Below are 26,057 nucleotides of genomic sequence, written 5' to 3'. Positions count from 1 at the left end.
TGCGACCGGTCCTGCAATCCAGTTCCGTCGCGGCCCAATCGGTCGAGGGGGAAGGGAGGTGGTGTCCGGGGGAGAGACGGCGCGAGAACGAAAGGGGGGCTGAGGTGCCCCGATCGCTATCATCGGAATCAAGGACGTCCACCTACGCGCTACACTTCCCGTATACCGTTACTACCGAATTCCGGCTTCCCCTTCGGGGCTCTTTTTCCCTTATCCTTTTTTCTTCCTTTCTTTTTTCTCGCTGCGCGCGCGAATTCGGAGGATCGCCGGGGTTCCGATGCGATCTTGCCGACTTGGCCGGGCTCCATCCGATCTACTCCCTTTGGAATCCGGATGCTAAGAGAAAATTGAACGGCCAAGCGAATAAACGAACGACCCGCAGCTGCGCTCGTAGCGTTTTTCGCGCGTTGCGAAATTGCGGGTGTTCTCCGTGGCGTGTCGCGTGCTCGCGTATTCCTTTTCTCGTGTAATCTCCTCTCGGCCTTTGCACCCTTCTGCCGCGTATCAGCGGGTGTTCGTGTGTGAGTGGCTGAACCAGCCAGGTCGCACAGCATTGCCGATAGCAAGCGCGCTCGTCATTGATGCGTCCACGTTTTCGTATCCTAGAACATGCGGGAGAAAGAGACACGGGAGAGAAGGACATTAGGAAAACATTCTTGACTGTCATAAAAATCACAAAATCTGTTGCAACAAAAGTACAAGCTTTCTTTGCAATTTTCTAATCTTTTTGCAATAACAACGCATTTATTTTAATACAATATAAATAGCGATAATACTCTCTACTTTAACTATAATGAAATAATAAAATAAAAATATTAAATTTTTTTATATACATAATTTTTTTTCTCGAGATTATAGATACGGCTTTATACAATAAAATACGCGCAGATTTACATATAAAAACAACGGCAAGTCCATCGTCAATGGACGATCATCATTTGCGATTTTTTTTTTTTTTCTTCTTAATTACGCGCTAAATTGTATTTGTTTTATCAAACAATGGTTCTCTTCCGAGCGACATATCGCGTGTCAACGCGAACCTTTCTTGCGCCGTAAGCATGCCGATCTATCGCAAAGATAAGTCGGCTGTTCGCGGCGTGAAATTACATTTTACGATCGTCGCTAAATTAGCGCTTCCGAACGGCTTCTTAGCACCATTAGATTTACCGAACTGCAATTATCTGCATCGCGAATCGCGTCGGCGCACGGCGATGGCCATTTCGAAGCGAGCTGTTTTACGATCTACGATTTACCATCTACTTGTTAACATTTTGCGCCTAGCATATCTGATTTTATCGCATTGTACAAATATGTACTAATTTACGTTTTAAAATTTCATTTGGGAGAACTAGCTTTTTTATTTCATTACTTTAAAACCATACTTTGGTTTTATTAATTATAAAACGATACCTAATATGTATTATATTGCAAATATTAAAACATATTGGTTCTTCAACATATATATTCTATGTAAAATATAGATTATTATAAAGCATTTAAAAGGAAAAAAAAAAATGTTATCGAATTAGATTGTAAATCAAGACGCTATTCTCCTTTTGCCGTTTTAAACTATGACGAGGCGTACGTCGTTCTCGAAGTGACTTCTCGTTACCAAAAAAATTCCATACTGTGCAGACGTTACTGTTGTAGCAAAACGTCACTGTAACAGATGTCTGGTTTGAATGCAGTTGCAGGATAAAATTTCAAAAGGAGAAATACACGTTTTAAATGACAATACATTTTAAATGAATGATAATACTTGAAAACAACATTTAAAACGAGCATCGAAAATAAAGCGCACCTCTTGAAGAATTTTTATACGAGAAAGGATTTATTAAAAGTACTGCGTGCTTCGTGGATATCTTTGAACTAAAAGAGAAAGAAGAGAAAATAAAAGAAAAAGGATTTACGTACCAAGCTGTTCATAGGAGGCGTTAAACTTCAAGAAGGAGAGCTGCATTTCTTTACCCAGTGGCAACACGTCGACGATTCGCTTTAGATCGGAAAGCACCGCGACGATGGTGTATTTGTTGTTGTCCTCTTTATAACACCAATGCACCACGAGCTCGCCGCTCAACTTATTCCAGACGAGATTCTTTACGCAACCGTCAAACTTGGTTTTCACAAAGGATATCATCTCACACTTGCTGACGTTCCATAATGCCAACGAGCCGTCCTTGTGTCCGCCTATGCAAAGTAAATCGGGCACTTGCGGATGCCAGGCGAGTGCCTGCCAAGTACCAATATTTTTCACGTCTATCATTGTCGTTCTTGTCGTTGGAAAAATATCTTTCGTGTAGAGCAACATTAACAGTTGAGAAATAATTTAAATGTTAATATCAATTTTTAATTACGACCGACATTCCAAGTGAATACATTTTTACGTTACTTCTCTTACTTTAATTTCAATTTTAATGATATACAATTTTTTTTTTCGTTATCAAAAATTACGGACGCGAAATATTTCAATGACGTACCTTCATCGCCTTATCAAATTTGATATCGAAGCAAGAGGTATATTCTGGCCAAGTGAACACTCGAACGCATTTGTCTTCTCCAGTCGAAACGAGATATTTCAAGTTCGGCGAGAAACTTAGATTTAAGATGTAGGACGAATGCTTGGACTGGCAGTCCAGCAAAACACCCGTGCTAGACTCGTATAGTAATATTTTGTCGAAGCTGGCACTGCAGACATAATAATTTTTTTTTATATATATTTTTTTTTTTTTCGGTCTATATGTATTTAATATCGTACACTTAATATTGTACTTTAACGATTTATCTCGCTGCAAACGAATTATACATATATTCGCGTATAGAATTGATATTTACGTGACGATCTGCTGATCGTGAATTGTCCAGCGCATGCAGCGTTTAGCGCAGTTTTTTTCACCCAGCACACACCGTTCACACGAGCAGGGACGATTCCATAAGATGTCATTTTTGTCGAGATCATATAACATGAGACTCGATCTTGCCCCGTGCATTCCCATTGTATAATTGATGGAGACGGATATTATCAATTTAGTGCCTGAAACAATGCATTGTTTAATTAGAAAAAAAAAAAAAATTGTCTGATGCGATTGCTTCGCGCCACACTAACCGTCGTTACTCCACTTAATGCCGATGATTTTATCGTGGCTAACGGATATGTGGAGTTTGTATGACGACAATTTTTCGCCGTTGATGCCGTATACGTTCAGATAATCGTAAACGGCCACGGCGATCGTGTCGTTGCCGCTCCAATCGATCGCGTCGACGCTGTTATCGTTACCTTCAATACCGAAAGTCGTTTGAGAGATTAACAGATGACTGAAATACCGTTAGCAAAAAGTACGACATACTTAGCAAACAATCGGGCAAGGACAACATCTTGTCCATGCTTCCTATTAGGGGTTTCTCGCGCGGCGCGCACTTCCAGCTTCCTTTCTCGTATTCCGAATGCAGCAGCTTCCGAGACCGCACCGACGAATTGAACCGTAATATCTTGTTCTGATCCTTATCTGCCAAGGAATATATTTCATCTTAATTAACATTGGTAAAGACGCGGGTAACGTTTAAAAAAATTAGATATATATATATTTACCTGGTATTAAGTTCTGCTCTACCATAATTGCGTGCATAGCTTTACGTCGGTACGTCGTTTCTAGTGATTCGATCTATTTTTTAAGAGTGATTAAAGGAACGATTCGGCAATTTGTTTCACGATAATTTAGTACGTTTATTAGCTGTTTATACCTGTTTACAAACGTCTATTGTACACGTATCTTTCAGGTCATCTTTCATCAACAGGTGATGAGCCATCTCGAAGTTGTGATTGCGCCGACACGGTATGAATCTGTCCCCCGCATAAGTCGATTTCGATGTTAGAGGTCGCGACCGAATCGTTATGCAGTTTGGCTCTTGAAACATCTGTACGTTGCGTTGTTCGAGATTTTCATCGATTTGCGGGGTAGAGAACTGAAGCCATTTTCGCGGTACCTTGATAAGACATAAAAATCTCACATGAATAGTTGATTAGTTTAGTACGGGGACTTTGCGACGAAAGCGAAGCTGTTAGACCGTCGACTATGGTTACAAATTTCCCGGAAAGTGTTAGGCTAGGATGCTCTCAGCATTTTAACGAAGAAACGCGTTATCCCGGATTTATCTCGGCTAAAGATTAATTTGCATCGGTGTGATTGATCGATCGCCGCTCAATCGTCAACCCGCTACCGTCGCGGTTAATTGAAAGCTTCATTCCCACGGTAAATCGGCGGAGACCTCAGTGGGGCCCGAACCGGTCAGTAGCAACGTTACGTAATGCGAAAACGCCACGCATATGCTTCGCGCTGTTCGTGGGCCATACCACCTGCGGCAAAACTCTGTCTCTTGCAGGAGATGCTCCTCGAAATGAGAGACAATAAATATGAAAAGTGAGAGCGAGAGAGAGAGAGAGAGAGAGAGCTACGGCAGTCGTTTCTAGACACACCGATCTAAGCAGCGTTTTCTCGCTTCAGCGACCAAGTCCAATTACATTTAATTTAACGACATTTGTATGAAACACGGAGCATTCTGCGTAAAATATCGCAACGCGCACAATCGTCGCAGATCGCAATTCGACGCGAGTGATTGAAGGAAATAGAGCGGCGAAATTAATTGTTCCCTCACTCGAGATCGAGGCTTCGATTTCTCGTTTTTGCATGCCTCGGGCTCGCTGCGTTCGCGCAATGGATCTCCTGGCGGAAATAGTTTTCGTACTTCTGCAACAGACCGCCGCGTAGAAAGTGAAAAGATTCTATCAGACGTAAAATCCAAAATTTTCTACGTGGTTCCAAGAGTGGTCGAGTGCGGAGGGTGCCGCTGGATAATTTTTGCTGGCGGCATTATGCACGAAGGGGTAATACCTTATACCGACTATTGTACCCCCTGCGAACATCTGGCTGTTCCGGCTAGTGATGGATGGAACAAGTTACTGAACCTGATTCCCGTAGCTGGACCAATCTCACATACGCATACGTTTAGAAGAGAGAGAGAGAGAGAGAAAAAAAGAAAAAAATGCTCTTGTGTGCTTGCGCGTCGTGTCTTATGGAACCTTAATTTGCAAGATATTGAGCAAACTTTAGGAAGATATAATGTAACATTTGTACAACAGAAATGCAGTTTATCTAACTGAAAAAACATCGATTTCGTATAATATTATACGCTCATTGTAGAGGACTTGAAAAAAAAAAAAATACGTGCGTTTTTCATGTACATTTCATTACACTTGAATTTGAATATAAAAAGACTGAAGACATTTCTAGTTTCAGAAATCTATTAGTCTCGCACCGATTTTATTTTTTAGTTTCTTGTTTACGCAAAAAATTGAAAATGCGGAAAATCGGTATTTTGTTTCTCGGATGTCCCACGCGAAAAGATATTCCAATTTCAAAAGGAGATTCTCGGCATGCCGCCGGTCGAGTACGATGGCACGACGCGACGATTTAAAAATTGTTCGCAGCCAAAGCGATCCGTAAGCGCAACCGACTCCCTCCACCTTCGACACCCGTTACGAGAGCAGCATTAGATTGTACGTTAGACACGCGATTGGCTCCCTTCAGATGCGAAGAGGTTGGACCAGGTGGACCATCAGGGGGCACATAACGCGATTGGCAGCACTAACAGCCGCGGGGGAAAGGGAGCAAACGAGTTGGCGAATCCATAGCTTTACCCTAAACGAATTATTACGCCTATTTATTGGTATTTCTTCTGTTTACGAGTTTGTTTCGTCCGGAGAATGACTAATTAATTAATTAATTAATTAATTAATTAATTAATTAGCTTTCCATTGATTTGAGAGACATTGCGCTATGCTTCAGCAATTACAGACGATTAAAAAAGTTATTTACACACTTACAGTTATTCCATGTTTGTAACAAAATTGCTATTAAAACATTTAAATAATTAGGAGAATTCACGAGAGAAAATAATTTGATATACTTTATATTAAATATTTTACTCATTAACTTTCGAGATAACATGTTTATTAACTATTTAATGAAAAAATAATATTTAAAATTAATATTTTTATTTAAATTACTTATAAAACAATTAAATGACATTTAATTCCTCAATGAAGTTCCATTGTCTGAACCTGGACTGAAACCTTGCAGAGCGTGTGTGCACGTTGCGCGCCGAAAGACACAAAAACGATCCTCCTTGAGGGTGCAAAATGCGTGCGCCGAGATCAGGTGAGGACGGGCCTTCTCCCTGGTTAGACGGGGCGCAGGACACGGAATGCACGACGTAGGACGTAGAACGTAGGTTCCCTGCGGGTGGGGAGTCCTCCGGTGCACAGCAGCCTTCCCTCGCATGCGGCGAAGCAACCGAACTGGTCCTGAGAGACACGGGCGAGGGGGGCTTGCGAGCCGGGGGCCGCCTTGGCGTGGCGTGGCGGGCCCCGTTTCTGGGTCCGCTGTCTGCAGCCCTCAGTCGCCCGCTGATGCTTGGATAAGCAGGAGTGCCGAGTTATCCTAGGGCAGGATTCGTCGCGATTCTGCTAATTTTTCACTCTTCCGAGCGGGGCAATAGTGGGATGAGAGCGAAAAGACGATGGGAAGAGATATAAAATTTTTTCCTGTGATCGTGCCGATTTTGAATTAACATTCGGTCGGTCGCCGATGTCTCGTTTTGCCGAGTCGGCCGAGCGAATAATCGAGACGACCAACTTTTGAAGATCGCCAGGATATTGCAGTTGCTACGTAGTGGTTGGAGGAGAACGAAAAACGACGAAAAATTCGAAATGAGTTTTGGATCTTGAATCGGCCATGATCGCTCCGTTTCGCGCCACTTGCATCCTCGACCTTGAAGCCCAGTTTCCCGTCCTACAATCCTTTATCAATGACGAACTGATTCGGATAGCTAGTTGGACAACGTATAGCGTAATTTGCGCTAAATTACGGTATCCAAGTATTGACAGAAAAACCCTGGATGTTTTACGGAAGAATATCAAGTACAACTATCGTTTAATTGAATTCACCTAGATTAATACCGCGTCACGATCTTGACAATCAAGTTATAGACGCTGAAGATTATTAGTTAAGTAAAGGTATGATGAAAAGATTCTCTCCCCTCTCTTCCTCGAGATAAAAGAGGAAGATTACAAAGTTATCGAGACCTCGATCGCGTTCGCTCGAGAGTCTGTACTCTCCGTACCTTTTCATTGTACACTGCGAAAAGATACATTGCAACACTTTACTTCTTGTGTAACGAAAAATATTGATCTCTCGGAATGTGCAAAGCAGACTAATCTTGAAAAAAACAAGAAAGAAAAGAAAAAACTACAGGATTTAGTATCGTGATTATGGGAAAACTTAAAACGCTCCTAATGAGACGCTCTCAGGATTATTTGGCACGATGCAGAAATGCATTTCTACTTAACTAGTCTCGGCGTCTGTATCGTGAGGCGTGGTTTGTCGCGATCGAGTTTGCCGCGAACGGGTCACGCGATAAAATTCGTCGAATGCTGAGTATCACAGAAGATTTCCGGCGGAAATCGTCTTCGCCGCTGTCGTCACCGCCGCCTCGCGATATGATCGCGATTCTACGTAGTGCGTTTAAATTCCAATGTGCGTGCCGAGTTAGATTACGCCGCGGGGTTACTCGGTGCAGTGATCGAGGAAGTGGGAGTCGGCTGTGATCACCGCACCGCGCCATGCCGGTCGGGATCGATCGAGCGGAAAGGCAAAAAATCATTCCAGCAAACGAGGATCCCGGAGGCCTCGCGTCGTTACAAGGATCAAGGATCAATGATCTCGGTGCGCGATGATTTTTCGAATTCCCCGAGGAAATACAGTTAGGTCTTTTAACGTTTTCCCCGCTCGCTCGCTGGGTATCTCGCGCGGAAACCGCGCCGAGTAAACGTGTTACGCGATTGGAACGAGACTTTATGGAGACGATTGCGCGAGTCTCGTCGCTTCCGTTAAACTTGAAGGAAATGTGATACTTTGCCACAGATGACTTGACGCTGGCACGACAAAATGTGGCTACGCTTCTACTTGCGTTTCCAAAATCACCTCGTTTCATAGAAAAAAAAAAAAAAAAAAAAAAAAAACGAAAGGTGAAAATAAAGAATTTACTGCAACCTGAACAACTGCATCTTTAGTTTTGCTTAAGTATTTACGCGTGGATATACGAAGAAAACTCCTTCTCGACGAAAGATAAATTCAAAAGAGTGTTGAAAAGGGAGGCTGCAAACTGCAGCGAACTCGGCGCACGGATAACACGCGAAGGAACAAAACGCAACATTATTCCGGAGAAGCGGGGATGCACGCAAACGTGCCTCGCTCCGTATTCGAGAAGGAAACGTCCCTAGAGACTTCGACGCGTGCATAGGAACAACGCTGGTAAGTCAATGCATTGCAAGCCGCATCGACTTCTCACCACCCCATCCTTCCTTCGTCAATTGAATTTCGAATTGCGAGAAATTTAGCTTTTTTTCGTTGTGTTATATGTACCTATAATGCAATATAGGCTTTTCCGAATCTAAAGTTTGACGCACAATAAAAAAAAAATATATATTAAATAAAAATAAATATTTAAATATAAAAGATAACAATTAAAAAATATATTAATTTTAGAACAACAAGAGAATGGAACAGTAGTTAAACTGATGTTCTAATAAATTTAAAGTTTTCAGAATAGTTAATTAATTCCATTTTGTTGATTTACTTAGAGCTTTGATTAATTTTATTTTCATGTACACTCGAGACTCGAGCTTAAAAAACGATATACTAGAAAGTTTTAATCAAATACTTTTTAGATTCTTTAATCCATGGGCCGATTGTGGCATCATACGTTTATTTTTCCATTTCCGTGACACCCTCTCGCAGAGTAACGTTTGTGCCCCCGGCGATTGTCCGTCCCGCTGCTTTTTCTTCCGAGATAAATCCCGGATGGTGCAAGAAGCACGACCTAGCCATTGTTTTGTGAGATAACATATTAATGGAGAAGTAGACCTTTCTCGGGCTATCGTTCCCAATCAGCCAATCCGGCCGCGGTGACCGTCGTCAGCATGATTTTGTGTTATTACCGCCGCCCGATAAAAACTCGTTTAATCGCCGCCGTCTTGCCGGTCTTAAAAAACTGCGACGAGAAATACGCCGGCGTCTTTCGTTGCTCGATATAAAGTGCTAATTTGTAATTGTCAGTGAAATAGAGATCAAACTGATGTGCAAAAACTTAGTGCGGCTGGTCCGCGGAAAAGTATCGGATCGAAAGTACAAGGAGGGAATAAAAGATAAGTATAGGAGATGAGGGCGAGTTTAAAGAGACGACACGCGAAAAGACGTTGTCCAAGTTCGAATTCTTTGACGAGAATTGATTTTCTCTTAAGAAACTGGTTCTGAGCGCGGCATTCGGTCTTACGTTAGACACACTTCCGCCACGCGCTGCGAGTCTATGAAACGCCAAGTGTAGTCATTACGAGAACGACGATAAACCTCGGTGCCTTTTACTCAAGTAAAGACCTCACGCGCTCTTCTTAATATCCCTTCGAGCGTCGAGATGCGGCGATCGCTAGTCGCAGTTATCCTGGTGATGCGACTTTGTTGCCGGAGCTCGGGAGAGCTCGGGTTTCGCATTTCTCTTTTCCCGCGAAAACGTAATACGTTTTTGTACACATGTTTCCTCAAATCCCTAAAACGTTCGATTGTCATTTCTACACAATAAAACAAATGACGAAAGAGTTTGAACGAACGAAACCGTAAGGCTCGTTCGATCGCGAAACTATCGCGAGAACTGTGCATACCAAACCGGTGGAATACACCCAACGCCCCGCGCGTCACCCCAACGCCTTAATGCGCGGTTTCACGCTTAATGGCGCAATCAACTTGTATCAATCTATGCGAGTTTCGCCGCGTCGTTTATTTCGGGATTAATGTCCCTTTAATGAGCTTTTAATCGCGCGAGCGTAAGAAATGCGGCCGCCCGTTTTTCAAGGTCTTGTATTCACGTGTCGCGTTAGAAAAACGCCGGCCCATCACATAAATTTCTCTCGACGAGAATCTTGAATGGAAGAAGCATCAAGTAAAACGTCTGAGAGACCGTTCGAAATTCATAGCCACGTGTCACGACCGGACGTATACTTGAGCTAATTAATTTACGAACCAAGACTTACGTGTAGCCGCAAGGCTATCTGCAGATAGCGAGAGTCGACGACGAAAGAGATATATGTATAACCCTTTGACAAAGACAAGACGGGAACGCTATCGCCGCATGCGCGCGGCGAGCATAACCGCGCGTTTGCTACAACAGATCGATCATCGTGACATACCGTCGTCGGGGTAGGGCTCGTAGGTCTCGGAGGGCTTTTCGGGGGAAGAGGGACCTCCTACAACGAGACGCGTCCCACACGGCATTTATTTCGCGGCACGGAGTGTAAAATTTAATAAGGTATTCCATCGTAGAAGAGAAAGAGAGAAAAAAAAAGAATAAAAATGTATCCCGTTTTGTTTACGTAATATGATTGTTATTTATCTCATGAGCGCTTTTTGAAATAAAATGTTATACACCATTTAATATAATTCATATGTTGATAAAGACATTTCTTCTGCTTGAAAAATTTTTGCCAACCGCCAGAGCTCGAAAAGTTTAGCGAATTTCTCAGATTAGAGACAGTATCTTTTCTAATTAATTGTAAAAGTGTATAAGATATGTAAAATTATATATGTTTATACATCTAATCATATCTATGTAATTAAGCACGCATACGTAATTATGTATAACTACATATATAATTATCGGCGTGTACACGCACTTTCTCGCAAAAAAAATTCCAACATTTCTTAATCCGCGCGACCTGTTATCGCTGTGGACCGGCCGCTCTAGAGCAGCGGCGGGGAAAATAACGTGGCGCGGGGGATACGTTATCAGCGTCTAGAAAGTGCACCAAAGTTATTGCGCAGTTAAGAAGTTAAGTTGTGCTCTAAATCGTATTATTTGAGACCGGTGGGCCCATCGAAGCGGCTCGACTCCTGGCACGGATCTCGCGCGCGGAGGCCCGCGGGGGCTCGCGCAACGTCGTCTAGCTACTCCAATCGAGACGCGCCGCTTACAATTGCGGGAGGAGGAGGAGCACAAGTAGGTGGAGAAAGAGTTGTGAAACCGAGCGCGGAAACCTCCGCGTAGGTTGTTGCCGCGACGACTCGTTAGATCGGGGGAGAAGCGACCGAGTCGCCACGAAAGTTATTGCCGCAGTTAACTCCATAACCGACGGACGCTCGCGTTGCTGCATGCCAATGTTACACCGCGGTAACGAGCTCGCGTGGTGTTAAATTCTGTGTCGGTCGGGCCCCGTTCAAGGGGAAATGACGATCCGACAGGTGAAAAGGAAAAGTCGATGTCTCTATACGAGCGGAAATATTTTCACTCCCTCTCGCTAATAGTCGGTTGACTTGTATCATCGTGATTTTACTGATGCAATTCTTCGCGCTGTTATCTCACGCGATAGACCGCCAGTATCGAGCCTGGACGAGCTTCAGGCGCTCACCGAGTGACAATCGAACGTTTATAGGGATTTGAGGAAACATGTGTACAAAAACGTATTACGTTTTCGCGGGAAAAGAGAAATGCGAAACCCGAGCTCCGGCAACAAAGTCGCATCACCAGGTTATCGCCGCAGTTAACTCGATAACTGCGACTAGCGATCGCCGCATCTCGACGCTCGAAGGGATTAAGAAGAGCGCGTAAGGTCTTTACTTGAGTAAAAGGCACCGAGGTTTATCGTCGTTCTCGTAATGACTACACTTGGCGTTTCATAGACTCGCAGCGCGTGGCGGAAATGTGTCTAACGTAAGACACCGAATGCCGTGATATTTCTCGTTTCTTCTTCTGACGTTTTTTCCTCGCCTTTTTATAAGTATTGATAACGCGATCTCACTCCGTGCGATCTTCACCCGGTTTTCCAGGTAAAGGTGTGCGACAATCTACCAAGTGGCAATTATGGCAGAGGCGAGATTATCGCGCGAAAAACCGGCACCGGGTAAAACTGGAGAAAAATTCGAGGCGGAGATCGCTAAAGTTCACGATTGCCCCCCTATTCCCTACTTCGAATCAATTCGATTAATCGCGTTTAAGCGACAAGCATCAATAATTGTTCTTGCCCAAGTGCGGAGATCGCCGTAACAATCTGCCGCGGCAAGATGAGATAACGCCGTCGTTCGGTTACCGGTAGCCTTATCTCCATCAATAAGCACCTGTTTGGGCCCGTATTGGCTCCCACGTGAATGCCAGAGCGTATTTCGTTTCCATTCACAAAACGGCGCGCGAGCGCATCCAATTGGCCGTTTTGACATCTCGGGCTCGGAAAGCTTGGAAAGGACGGCTACCGTCGTAAGTACCGCGAGGCGCTTACTTCTTTAATTAACAGTATTCATATCGATTGCGTCAAAAACGAGACAAGTTAAAAGAGAGAGAGAGAGAGAGAGAGATAAGACGGTATGCAGTAGCAGTATCCAACATTGTAACAATCGTTTTAATACTCTGCAAATGAATTTGTCGCGAATATTCTCGCGATCCTGGGTTTAGCGGGTCTAGATCTTTTGCCGGTCATAAATATCACCGCAAAATCCGTATTCCGGATAATACCGCTCGTTGTCTCGACCGCATTTCCCGTCCCGCCGCGAGACTGGAGCGATTACGCTTAGCCTGTATCCATTGCCAATTCGAACGTGTCGACGTTGTTCATTAAAACGGCCGGCCGCGATACCGCACGCAGGAATCGCCGGACAGTCCCACGAAATTCCTCATCGATAACGCACGCAAACTACATCGCGGCTCCGTTATCCGCGTTCGGGAAAGAAAGCAGGAGCGAGCGGCGCCCCTGTTAAAACACGATGAAACTCTGTATACTCGGTTACACGTGATCGAATGCTTTTTTACAAGCTCGAGCCGCCAAATAAATTCGCGGGAAAACTGCCCTGCGAGCGAGGTAGCAGCTCTTTTTACCTCAGGGAACAAATAAGCGGATGAAAAAAAAGAGATGATCGTGGGTATACAGAGATAATCCGACGACCGCAAAAACGTTGAAAACGTAAAACCGCTGCGAACGAAGTAGCACTTGCGTAAGGTAACCGCGCGAGAGTGGGAGGGACGATTTGATCGACCTTAGGAGAATGCTCGATAGCAGATTGGCATGGCGAGATAGAAACTCGACGAAGGTCGACGAAAAGGGAGGAAGAGAACGAGGGCTACCAAGATGAAGAAGAAGAAGAAGAAGGAGGAGGAAAAGAAGAAAATCGAAGTGAAGAAGAAGAAGATGAAGAAACAGGAGAAGAAGCCGGAGGAGGAGGACGAAGTGAGAGAAGGTGGAAGGCCCCCGGGAGGTGAATGTACGATTATGTGATCACTGGAGGATGTACACTCCTCTTACTCCGCCCGTCTCACAAAACTAGTTTACACCGAGACTGGAACTGGACGATAAGAAAAAAGCCTCCGCGCACGTCGACAGCCGATCTGATTGGATTTATCAGAAGGTCTTTTTTCCCTTTCCCCCTCTCGCCTCGATAGATTTAATCTGTACGCCCGTCGTGGATGGACGGCTGGAGTATGACGGGCGGAATCGCGGAAATAATCGATTGCTAAGCGGTTCACGTATTAATCACGCCCATTTCCACAAATGTAGATCGACATTAACCCCTTTGATTTATTTTTTCACCTTTTTTTCATTTTTAACCAACGTTGTAAGATCCCGATTCTAATTTGCAAGCACCAGCTTCAAATAAAATTTGTCATTGTCTCTTAAGCTTGATAGATATGATCGGCAAGGTCGTCGCGGCACAAGGCACTAAAAATAATTTTGCCAATTAAAGGGATGCAGACTCTAGTGATATTATTAAATGATCGCGTCCCAGCGTTTTTTTTTTTTTCGGCGAGAAGAGCGCAGAGAAGGAGAGAGAGAGAGAGAAGAGAGGGTGGCAGAGGCAGCTCCCGGGGTGCCAAGAAGCCACCCAAGAAGCGAAGCGGCGCGGGCACTTGGGCAGGACAACGGTCGCAAGTACCGTTGTCACGGCGTGATACGCGGTGATCCTGTGAGAATTACCCTTCGCCCTGTGACCAGGTGCCTGGCTGCTTCTCACCTCCGATTTGGTCGCGAGCTGATCTAACGCGCTAACGGTATGCCATCGCCATTCACGCGTATAAATCGCTTTTCGCATCGCGACGTGTTAATTATCGAGCACGTTTTTTCGCGACGACATTCCACGGTGACGGACGGATATGCGAAAACATGTATTCGCGCGTTACGCGACATTGCGGCATTCCGAGATCGGGCTTTCCCGGTGAGCGTCGATGGCCACACGGTAAACCGCTCGCGGGATTAACGTTGTTCCGTAGGTGGCGTGTTTCCACGATTAATATTGTCATTGGACTGGTGGCGGCCCGGTCGCGCCAGTCTAATAAATTTGCAAAACCGGCCGGGAAATCGAAAAACGCTGCGACATTTTAATTTTTCCTTCGCATACGGCTTGTTTTTCCCCGGTCGAAGTAAATTATCGCGACCGGTCCCTAATAAGCCGCGAGACGCCCGGCGCGCATTCGTATCCTCTGAACGCATCGTACGATCTACTGAGAAAGAAGTACATATACACATCTTTTCCTTGTTTTAAAATTCCGCAGTTCTACCTGGAACTTAATTGATACGCTGCGTAATGCGAGGAGCGCTTCGAAAATCAAAACGCGCACGTGGCTGAGATTACAAACGCGTAATTAACCGATCCAGGGATCATCGAGCAGACAGTCTTGTACGAATTTTCCGCGATTGATGTGTTATCGAGGGCCGCTGCAGAGATAAAAGGATTTGTGGATTACGATTTTGACGGGAGACGCCGCTTAAGGCGAAACTCGAATCCTGTTTATCGCCTCCTCTCCGCCTCAATCTCTTTCGAGACCGAATCGACCTTGTACGACCGCGTCACGGCAGGTGCAAGCTCTAACTTTTTTCTCTTCTTTCTCGCGTCTTCTTTCCTGCTTTTTTTTTCTTTCTCTCCCGCGTCCACCGGTTTCGTGCTGCCCTACAGGCGCAACGAACAGCTGAGCGCCAGGATCGGACCAGCCTTGGCCGAGTACTGACTGGCCCATCGAATCCGTTATAAAAATGGACTCGCGACGCAAATCTGGATGATTATCTATCTCGACGCGCGTTTATCCTGTGATTCCACGTCAATGTCCGACAAGATTGAGACACTTTTTCTCCGCTTTGATAACAGAGTCTTCCGTAATCATTTTTTATTTTTATCAGGGTACTTGGTGGATTTCAAGTCTTAATATTAGAAAATTTTATAAATACGTTTGCTATTAATAAAAACAGCACCAAGCGTCTTGGTGGAAAAAAAAAAAAAAAAGCACGTTTTAGAAGTAAAAGAGAATAGATATGGGAGAAATGGAATCAATTCCCTTTAACATCTTTATGCTGAAATTACGCGTAATTACACATTATGGGCATCAGCTTGGAGCTTACAGCATCGCTGATGTTTCTGCCCGACCTTCCGTCCGATATCGCGAGTAGCTGTTCGAGGAGCCGCACGTCTGGAAAAAATAAGAAAAAGTCGCACGCCGATCACGAAACTCGACTGATAACGAGTTATCCGCTTTTTTAAATACCGAACCGGTCCGCCGACCACGAAGAAACCAGTCGATGAACGCTAATAACACGAGGTCCAGCACACGCAGAATTACGGCTTGGTGCAAGTTACTCGCTCACAAAGTTGTAGCGGCGCAACTAATAAAAATCCGGGCGATGCAGCCTCCTGCTCTTCTGGAAGTCACGCGATACATTCTATGCTCCTTCTCGGCAGCCATTATATAATATTAATAACGATATATCGCAAACGTGCGAATCAACAGATTCGACTTCTTTACCCTTTCGGGGTAGAGTCGATTTGCAACGCTAAAGAATATTAAAAAACGGGCTCGTGGTGATGTTACGCAATCAGCTAATTGAATCTTTGCAACGACGTTCTAAGCGTTGAAACAAATCGTGCGTGGAGAGTGCAAAAGGAGAACAGTGATTAATTTCTATTAATTATATAACAATGCGATTAATTTGTGATACTCAATTTAAATGCTCAGAAAATTTTTTATTTCTACAATATTAAAAATTCTTTCTTAGAATAGCAATTTTTAAGCTAAATTAATAAAATTTTTTTAATTTTTCGTCACACCTATTAGGCTGATGTTCGACAGAATTCTTTCTCGCCAACGGGCGTTTGTAATTAAATTATCGAGATGATCGCGCAGATGAGCGATCGAAGGGTGCGCGGTATTTACCTGATAATTTCTCAACGAAAAACGAGCTAGTCGTAAAGGTCGGAACAATTTCTTGTTTTATGCATTACGGTTTTATAAAAGGCCTTGCGAATGTCGCGTAAAACGCGCGACTCTTCCTCTTCAAGCGAGCCTGTTTTTTATCACAAAAGAGTGCAATAATATAACGCATGGGACGTCGCAAAATCGCGACTGTAATTTCCGACTATAGAGTGAGAAAAAAAGCGAGCAGTTTTCACTAGCCAATAAATACATGCGGATAATTTCTATCGGCTCGAGTAGGCGTACTAAATTTCCTTCCTCTTCCTTCCGTAAAATACTATTAAAAATCATTGAACCGAAGGGGTCACCGTCGCTTTCGTATTGACTCGACACGGCAACGATATCGTTTCGCTCAACGGTTAAATAATCCACGAGATTAAAAACGCGCACGCTCGAGAAGTAATCAAGAAAATTGATTAAAGCGCCCGCCGTTTTGCGCAATGCTGCCGCCGATTTTTTTCCGACTCGTCTGAAAAAGAGCGATCCCGGCGTAAAAAGTGCGAGAAACGCGCGTAGATACGTTGGAATTACGCGCGTTTTCATTCCGCGCGCGGGGCTCTTGGGTGCCTCCCGGTATAATTTGATCCGAGTTAATATCGTCGACGGCTAATAAATTGTCCGTCGTGCCACGTCAGAGTTCATACTTCTGCGATGCACAATACAGAGTTGCTAGCAAGGGCCACCGGTTAAGCAGAGGCCAGGGTTAATCGAAAGAACTCCCCCGACCTCGGCTTAACCGGCGCGGTTCATAAATCCAAGCCGCTCCGGCTGTCCGCTTTACGGCCTCAGCATCCGCGCGACAGAACAACCGCGACGGGCAACTATTTTTTTTTTTTTTTTTTTTTTTTTTAGCGCTATTCAATGCACGTATAAACGTCGGTAGCCGGGAGTTTTCTCGATCTACTCCGATTTTGCTATCGTCACGAAAAGGCTTCTCAATCAAAAAACGTTCCTCACAAAAAGAAAAATTATATTAACCGGAAATATTTTAATTCTTTTTCCGGATAATAGATTGATGATTGAGTTTTGAGTTTATTAATAATTGCACGGTCAATCGAGCACGTTAACGATCAATGTTGTGGATCATTAGGCGTTTGCTACGACAAATAAAGTAACGATCGTGTCACTTCACTCTTTAATTACTAATTGAATTTGAATACACACAGTTTCGTTCTGCTTGATAAAAGGTCTGAACAGTTTTCCCCAACGCCAAATAAGTACATAAAACAAACGTCGTTATCTAAAACTACTAAAAAAAAACTTGGTCGTAATTCTCTTAAAATTATTGCAAAATATTTTGCTTCAGCATTAAACATAATTACTTTATTAAGACTATTAATTTCGTTTAGTACAAAATTTATTACTTTTAAAATAAACGATTCAGATTATTTATTGAAGTTCTAAAAAATGATTTAGTGCGAATAATACACGCTTGTGAACAATTCTAGATTGCTTTTACGACTAATGGCATGTCGCGCGCTAGTATCAAAGTTTCTTTACAATCCAAGCGTATTTATCTTTGTAAGATAATTTTCTTTCCCTGCAAACTGTATTAAATAACGAAAAACCGGCGGTGCAACTGCAGTTTTAACACGGTTGTATACAAATGCGAACATACACTCCAGACATTTATGTGTCTAACATAAAAGGCTCTGGGCTCCGACCATTCGAAAGCCGGCATCTCGCCATTTCGTAATTCATTGTCGCAATGAAACTCGCGTCCCGCGGGAAAAAGAGGGCCGGTCTTGACTACCGGTCATCTGCATGACGAGTAAAATAGGTTCGTATTACTCGCGCTAACGCGGCACTTTATATCGGACGATAGCTAGATAAGTTTCCGAGTAGTGACCGCTAACATTTCTGACCGAAAGATTGCCGCCATTTGTTAGGAGATGTAATCGCTTCGTTGCGCAGAATCACAATGAGAGAGCTCGCCAGTTCGCTGGATTCTTTGGCGTATCGATTTGGAGACTGAGCCTTTGTAACCCGAATCTTGTCGAAAAGAAAATGAAAAATTTAATTGCGCGGAATATTTTGTCATTTTACAGTTTTTTTTGTCGGAAGAAAGTCCCTTCGCGTGCAAGACGCGGGCAAGAGCCTTGGCAGATATGGAGTCACGAAGATGCCAGTAATTATGTGGTAATTAATTGCATAATTAATGGCAATGCGCGTCTCGTGGCGCGCGCTCGGCCACGATATTCATTCCTGTATCGAATGTCGCGCCGAGTTTTGCGTCTCGGTTTCCAAGTCGTAAGCGCACGTGAAGAAGCTTAGACGCGGTCTAAGTATTTATCCCTTAATAGAGTACCGCGTTGCATTCCAGTATCTTACGATAATTATTACGAACATTCTCCCGTTACAGTAGTCAGGCGGTGCATAAAATGCACGTGCACGGCACGTTGGTGGGCTTTCTGTGTTAATTGTAAAAACCACGAACGGTTCTCGGCTTTCTCGCGTTTCTGGACTTTTAACGAGCAGCAAGAGAAATGTATCTACTAAAATTGTCTATTGAATTTATAAATATATACAGAGGTAAACAAATATTGTTTTTAAAAATCATGGGTAAGAAATTAGAATGAAAAATAAAAAGTTATTGCTTTTAAAAACAAGCGATTCAACAAAGACGAGATGGAAGCTAGCGATTAATGTCAGCGACTAATGTCAGGAATCAATCTAACGTTGTTTCGCCAGATTATACGTCGCGCGTCTCTCCTTTAAGGGGTGAGCTGTTGAAGGGACGCCATCTTGTCAGGCGTGCCTGTGCAAAAGCACCCTACGGCTGTGCCTATATTCGATCGAATCTACCGATTCCAGCTATTCCCTTTGCCTGATTACGTAACAGCACCGTCATTCGTGTGTCCTAGAACAACGAGCGTTTCGCGGTTGCTAAAACCTCGTTTTCGATTGAAATACAAACACATTTTATATATTGTTTGTGCACAATATAAAATAAAATTAACAAAATTATTACAATTGTAATAATTATTATAATTTTAAACAATTTTTAATAGAATAAAAACCACACATGCAAACCTCTATCAATTTTTTAATGAGGAACACGTGAGAAAGCCTATTTTATCTATCTTTACCTTTCGTCAAGAGCACTCTCTGCAATTTATTAGCGCTGATCCGCGCTAAAGCGCCCTAATGCGTCGCGACCGCGGTCAATAATTATGACAAACTCCGTCCCGCTTGTCTGTCACAGGACCACCGTAGTTTCTCCACAGTTAACCGGATTAGACCGCGCCAAGACGTGCCTGGCCTTGCATCTCGCGTGACCTTTCGCGGGTCCAGCACGTATAGCTGCTGCGACGAGTGCGTATCATTGTTGCGTTGTGTCACCAATTCTGAAATATGACTATTGTGCGTACGTTTTCCTTTCACACCCTCGCGATTTTAAGTTGACGCTTCCCGCGAAAAAAAGTTTAAAAAAATAAAATAAAATAAAACAAAAAAAGTTAATAACAAAATTAATAAATGTTTGAAACGTTGAGCTTATTTTTTTGCGATCTGGTTTATTGTTTTCCCCGCAAAATAAGGTTGCTTGCCCAACGCGTCAAACGGCGGCGATCGCGTCCTTAGAATCCTTCTAAGGGCGATTTTCTGACATGGCGGAGTTGAGCCGCGAGGCCGGGAGATCGACTCGCGATAACAAACTCGACTCTGATATCAAATTGGAAATGACTGGAGGAACGTCGCCCAGAGTAGGGCGAAGGGCGCGGCGGGAGACGCGAAGGAAGAGGGCCGCGAGGTTGCCTTAATGGTCCGCGCGCAGCGGTGCACACGTGCGGATTCTGGTATGCACTATACGTGTTATAATTCACCTGGAGCAGTCATAACTCACGACACGGCTTCCAGTACATACACGGTCGAGCATGGGCGGAGCGCTCTTTTCTATTTATTGCCCTTGACACATCACCGGACGATTTCTCCGAACGGGGCTTCGCTTCCTGCCTCGTCCTTTCCTCCTCTCTCCCTTTTCCGCCCCCGCGTTACGAAGTGACAAATATTTCAGAAGCTGTCCAAAATCCGTCCACATCAAACGCTCAACTCGCCTTCTATTCACGCATTCTCGCGCCGCGCTGGCTGTTAAATATTTAAGCGTCATCTCTGAAAACGTACCGCGTAAGAGGATACACTTCTGACGGTAGTTAAGATAGAACGATAAGAGATAGTAGTCAAGATAATGAACGTGATAGCCCTCGCAATTCGTCTCAACGAATAGGCAAAGGGAAAGAAGGGCACGTTTTTCCTTTCTCCTTTCGCATCTTGCATGCGCAACCAGAAGCTGCATGTCTCGTCTTTCTCGAACTTAACATCCACCCCAGTCTCATAAAAAGCGTGTGAAAAATTTGTTAATTTAACGTGACTACATGAAAAATACTTTTTTTTTTTTTTTTAGTTATACGAGAGCAGCACGTCTCTATGCCGATTTTGTCCAGATTGCGATAGCTAATAAGTTTCACGTTATCTGCATGAAATGCATTATGGTGAAATTGTGACATATTTGACTAAACAGCTTTGCGTTTTAGAGCTGATGCAATTATTCAAGTGTTGCAATCCAGCCGCTACGATCTAGCGCGTCGAGGGTATCGTCTAAGCGCGACCGATTCGGTAAGCAGTTGACCGAGCGCCTGTGCGGCAATATTGTATTATTATTTATTAATTCAGGGTATTCCAGATGCGTATCTCGCTGTACTGCACCGCTCAGGATCACGACTCTCTTATCCTTGAAGGTAGCGCAGTGGCTCTCGGTTCGCTCGATACCGCAAAAGTATTTTTCATCGAGGTTGACAAAGAAGTCAAATAGAAGAATAACAATTTAAATAAATACAAATAAGAAATATGATTATTTTCGAGTAATATTTTCCAACGTGAATTAATCACAAAGTTCAAACAATTAATATTATAATTTAAGTCGCTTTATATTTTTAAGCGTCACTGATTTCAAAAGGATTGAAAATTAAATCGCATCCAAGCTATCCAGGGAGCAAAGGGTATTCGGTGTTAGCTTTGGAAAGAGGAGCAGCGTTCGTTCGTTCGCAAAATACCTCATCGACCGAATCGAGCTTCATTAGCGCGTTTATTTGAGCGAGACCACGCACGAGAGGGGCGAAGCAGAATTGTACACTCACGAGATGCGAACGAGAACACCACTGGACGCGGCAGGGTCCACCGGTACCTTTCCTTGCGCCGCAATCTCGTGGCATCGGTCTGACCTCTTGGTACGGCCGGCTACTGTTCTGTGATTACCATGATAATTCGTCGACTCGCCCATACTCGCTCTGTCCTATGGCACACCGCAGATAATATGCGATACACCGCGGCGGCCTGACGCTTTAACGATCGCGGCCGCGGCCACGCTTTAAGAGGCCATTGTCTCTAACTGCGGCCGAATAATATCGTGAAACAGATTCTTGTAATCCGCGAAAACAGACGAAAAATTGAGGCCGACCAGAGAGCCGAACAAACCAGAGCTCAAATTTAATAACCCTGACCGACTAACGTCGCGTTACATAACTAAACTAGAAGTAGATTTATAAAAAAGAAGTTACAAATATTTGAGAGCTTGTTTATAACACTCTGTCTTTTCGATGTTGCTTCTGTTTTCTGCGTAGCTACATTGGGGTTTCGGGTTTGTCGCGGCGGAAGCTGCGAGGTTCAAGGAGCACAAGTAGTAATAACAAGTAGCATTATTAGCAATGTAATAATGAGAGTAATAATGAGAGCACGCGTTATTAAGCGTTATCCTCGCTTTGTTCGAGAGCAACCTTTCAAGTTCAGTGTTCTTCCGTCCGGCTGCATCCCGCGGAATAAAATTCAAGCTCCCTTCTTCGGCAAACACGGCATTTTCGATCGGAGGGAAGATTACGCACGGGAAAGAGGGAGAGTTGATCCACGCGGCGCGCTTGTTCTGTTTTCTTCCCTTACGCGCGCCTCCTTTAGTTGTCAATCCCATTCTTTCGTGCCGCGGATACACAAAGGGTGAAGGGTCCACCCTTAGGCACGGAAAGACGAAGCTGACTGGTCGGTCGATCGGCAAAGCGTCACGATAGGTCGTAGGGTGTGGTCCGGCCGCTTTTCTGCGCTATCGAGGCGGTAAAAGAAGAAGGGTCGGTTCGTCAGCTCGATCGATTTTCCGCTCTCTCCCTCTATCATCGGGCGAGAGGGCGAAAAAAGAGACGAACAGTACGCACGCACGCACGCACGCACGCGGTGCGTGTGGCTCAAAAATGTTGCCGAGCGTGGCGGCGGCGGCGGCGGCGGTGGTGGCTGCGACGGCGACGGCGACGGCGACGGCGACAGCGGGTGGTGGTGTGTGAAAAAGTCGCCGTCCCGATCCCCGGCGTCAGTGGTGTTGTGCGTCTCTCCGTTGTGTGCGCGAAGGAAACCGCCCTCGTCGTTAACCGGTGTCCGTCTCTCCCGGGAGATTTTCCTCCTTACCTCCGTCGCACCTTCCCTCAGTGGCGACGCTAAGCGTCGCCGGGCGTTGAACGCGGTGAAGTGCGGGCTCGACGATGTGCGCTTCGCACCTGCGTACAAGATGCAGCAGCACGTCGATGCATCGCACGTGGACGTGCCGCTACCGCGGCGCAGCCAGGAGAGGAGAGGAGAGCGAGTGAGTAGGCCAAAGGTCGAAACGCTCGATGCGTTTTGTTTCTCTATTTTTTTTCTTTTTTTTTCTAGAGTTTTAATTCGGGTTGCACGCTTTGGCTGAAACGTCGCGGAGATGCTATGGCTCGCGCACGAATAAAAAAATGAGACGACGTGAAACCGCGGGTAGTAGTCGGCAATTTTCACTTCCCTACCTCCCTCTCACTCGGTGACATTTAGCTCAAATTCCGCTTCTCTGTCTTCCTTCCACTCAGCGATAATTAGCTCGACTTGAGCAAACACAACGAAATGCAGCGACGAAACGCGACAATGAACCGAGGTCCTTCCTGCGTGCGGACGTAGTCCATGTGAACCGTTACTCGCCGACACTCTGCTTCATATCGTGGCGTCCCGCACATCGATTTCCTTTCATCCTTCTCTCTCTCTCCTCCCTGCGATATCATCTATTTATGTACTCTACGTCAAATTAAATCGCTCTTCTTTAAAAGTCCGTAAACTTTACAAGTGGCGTAAAACCTAAAGTTATCTGTAATTTTATGTCTTGTCTCTGGTCGAACTCTATTTAATCGAAGCGACACCTTAAAACGCTGTCTTCGACCCTTTCGAGTCCGTCGAGATGCATGCTTGTTTCATTATAATCAACATTTAATTATTTATGAATTTATTTAATTCTTTTCAAATTAATCTGTATGCCTACGTTGCCCAGATTTTTTTCTAAAGAGATAAATGACGCATTAAAAGAGAAAATAATGATGTGTTTCCGTGTACTTGTTGTACTTTACTCGAAACTTTCTGTTCTCTGAAATATATCTTTTTACGCTTTATTTATTTATTTCATATATCATTAATTATTTATTATTCGTCCACGTGGTCGTAATAATATCAAACATCGGAGCTGAAAGCTGTATCCAGCACGGCGGATCATGGGTATCTCTCGCGTGCATTCCCGACTGCCTTTTATCTCGTCCCGATAACGCTTCCGGCACACCCGTTACTTCATAGCGTGCATAAAATCGCCGTGGATGACTAGGTGTATTTCTGAGTACTTAGCGTAATGAATAAGACGAACAGTCTCGACCGACGAGTAGTCATTAAAAGCTTCCGACGTAGTTGGCTGCGTCAGAGAACTCAGAAATAATAATAATAATAATAAACAAAAAAGAAATATCTTGTCGAGGAAGAGACAGCCTTCTTCTCGTGATACATTCGCATAATTTCCAGCAAATTGCATTTTAAAAAATTGTATAATTCATAATTTAGATGCTCGACGATGTGCGAAAAAAAAAAAAAAATTATTGCAATAACCCTTTATAAAGAGATAAAAAATAAATCTCATCCAGTCGTCGAAGCAAAATAAACAACCGGATGGTTGATAATTATTGTAGAATTGTAACGTAACCCGAAGTAATTTCTTCTTTTATTTAATTAAAGGCGGCGTATGGAAAATGCGCAACGCGATCTTTCAGACAAGTCTTGCAAAATAAATAATTGCTTGTGGGATATGTTTTTCAGATATCGGAACGCGGTAAGAGCGCGAAATGGTCGGGGATGATTTGGGCCTTAGTGGTCCTGTGGTGGCTGCGTTTGAATCCTACTGGCCTGCTAAGTCCCAAGTTATCTCCGGCGTAATCCGGATATTAACTTTGGTGATGCCAATCGAAAGAAACCATCCAGCGGATATTAATAAAAATGTACGAGTTCAGGTATACGAGGACTCATGTATTTTGTTTCATTGTCAATTTAACCAACTATCTTGTATATGCGTTACACCCTCTCGGTCATTTACGACGATCAAAGAAGTCGGGCAAAATGACGATTTATATATATGCAATAAATCTAATCGTAATTAGTAATTCATGCAGCAATTATTATCCCCGCGTCCTAACTGTCCATTTCAAATTGCCCATTTTGCGAAGGGTGTTTCCGCTTCGCGGAAAAGTCAGATATTTAATTTAAATAAAGTGTATTGAAATTAATTACAATTCAGACAATTAAAACTAAATGTAACGATTATTATAGATAATCGATAAATTCAATTATTTGCCGTTATATTAATTAAAGCTAATTAAATATACCGACTTTCTACATATCCTTCTATATTATTTTATTATTAATAATTGTATAAAATATTATTAAATATATTATTTGTAGTATTAATTAGGCATCAGTATTTGTTATTTTTAATAAAATGCAAAAGAGTTGTTTGCTGCTGATTAGAAATATTTTAGTTCGCAAAATTAAATTGTTAATAAATGAAACTTGTTGAGGCAGCTTTGGGGTTTCTATGCGGCATGTGCCTCGACACGGAATGAACGCAATGCCCTTGGAAATCCCAAAGGAGTCCAACGCATCGCAACGGCAGTTGAAGATTTAGGGAAGACTATCTACGGGACTTACCAAATTTGTACTGTCCACCTGCTCGAGTCTGCGGAATCTCGGATAATCGGCACGCAAAGGGGTCTCGTCGTGAATTTGCCAATCAAAACTTTGCAAATCCGGAAATATATTCATCTTTCCACGTAATTCCTGCAACGCATACATTCCGAGTCTATGTGGTTAATGTGATTTCATAATAATGCTGTTTGTTTAATTCGAGCTTAGCTAAATTTCAAATAAAAGTAGAAATAAAAAATGTTAAATCCAAGCGTTTCGAATTACACGTTGCATGATGTAATAATAAATGTTTTTAACTATCGGTACTACTTTCTTAATCTATTTCTTTTTTTAAATAAAATATTACGTACTTTTGCAAGATTTATCCAAATGATAAGAGTACCACACTGTTCACTAATACGACTTATCGTAACTATTGCTAAGTGCCAACTGAAAGTGACAAAATCCAAACCGCTCGAAATATTATCAAGATGTCGATGTTTTCATTTTCATTAAAGTCATATAAGTAAACTTTTCACATGAAGGTCGATAGTCGCAATTGAAATTGTACACTCACGCGAGTGAAGAAAATAATAATACACATGCTTTTACATGAGCAATGGTAACATGTCATGTTCATTTAAATATATGGATGAAACGGTCTCTTAAGCAACATTTTAACAATTGAACTTTGTATAAGTCACGCATTGCGATAATAAGATAAAATAAATGTGTAAAGAAGCTTT

At 43.5% G+C, this 26,057-nt stretch overlaps 1 protein-coding gene across 2 annotated transcripts; it reads right to left on the bottom strand.

Moving 5' to 3' along the window:
• Positions 1–358: 358 nt before the first annotated feature.
• On the bottom strand, positions 359–25,982 carry LOC139113617 (protein cortex). 2 transcript variants are annotated; one of them, XM_070674893.1, is made up of 10 exons: positions 25,683–25,982; positions 25,336–25,464; positions 3,739–3,981; positions 3,587–3,659; positions 3,345–3,503; positions 3,104–3,274; positions 2,833–3,031; positions 2,478–2,685; positions 1,915–2,230; positions 359–1,660 (listed from the first exon to the last, which is right to left on the bottom strand). In XM_070674893.1, exons 2-10 carry the CDS (start codon positions 25,447–25,449, stop codon positions 1,518–1,520), a joined length of 1,626 nt encoding a protein of 541 aa, XP_070530994.1. In that variant the 5' UTR covers positions 25,450–25,464; positions 25,683–25,982; the 3' UTR covers positions 359–1,517. The 2 variants fall into 2 exon arrangements, with proteins under 2 accessions (XP_070530994.1, XP_070530993.1); XM_070674892.1 differs by having other exon boundaries at positions 25,336–25,982.
• Between the last annotated feature and the right edge of the window lie 75 nt (positions 25,983–26,057).

This window comes from Cardiocondyla obscurior, linkage group LG03, assembly GCF_019399895.1.
Source record: "Cardiocondyla obscurior isolate alpha-2009 linkage group LG03, Cobs3.1, whole genome shotgun sequence".
NCBI classification, from domain to species: Eukaryota; Metazoa; Arthropoda; class Insecta; order Hymenoptera; family Formicidae; genus Cardiocondyla; species Cardiocondyla obscurior.
The sequence above is the reverse complement of the archived record's forward strand: the minus strand, read 5'-3'. Positions and strand labels throughout refer to the sequence as shown.

Coding starts and splice junctions, on each gene's coding strand:
- LOC139113617 (XM_070674892.1), bottom strand. CDS start 25,479: ATGTATGCGTTGCAGGAATTACGTGGAAAGATGAATATATTTCCGGAT. Junction 3,504..3,586: donor AGAGCAGAACTTAATACCAG/GTAAATATATAT, acceptor ATTCCTTGGCAG/ATAAGGATCAGAACAAGATA. Junction 2,686..2,832: donor CACGATCAGCAGATCGTCAC/GTAAATATCAAT, acceptor TTATGTCTGCAG/TGCCAGCTTCGACAAAATAT.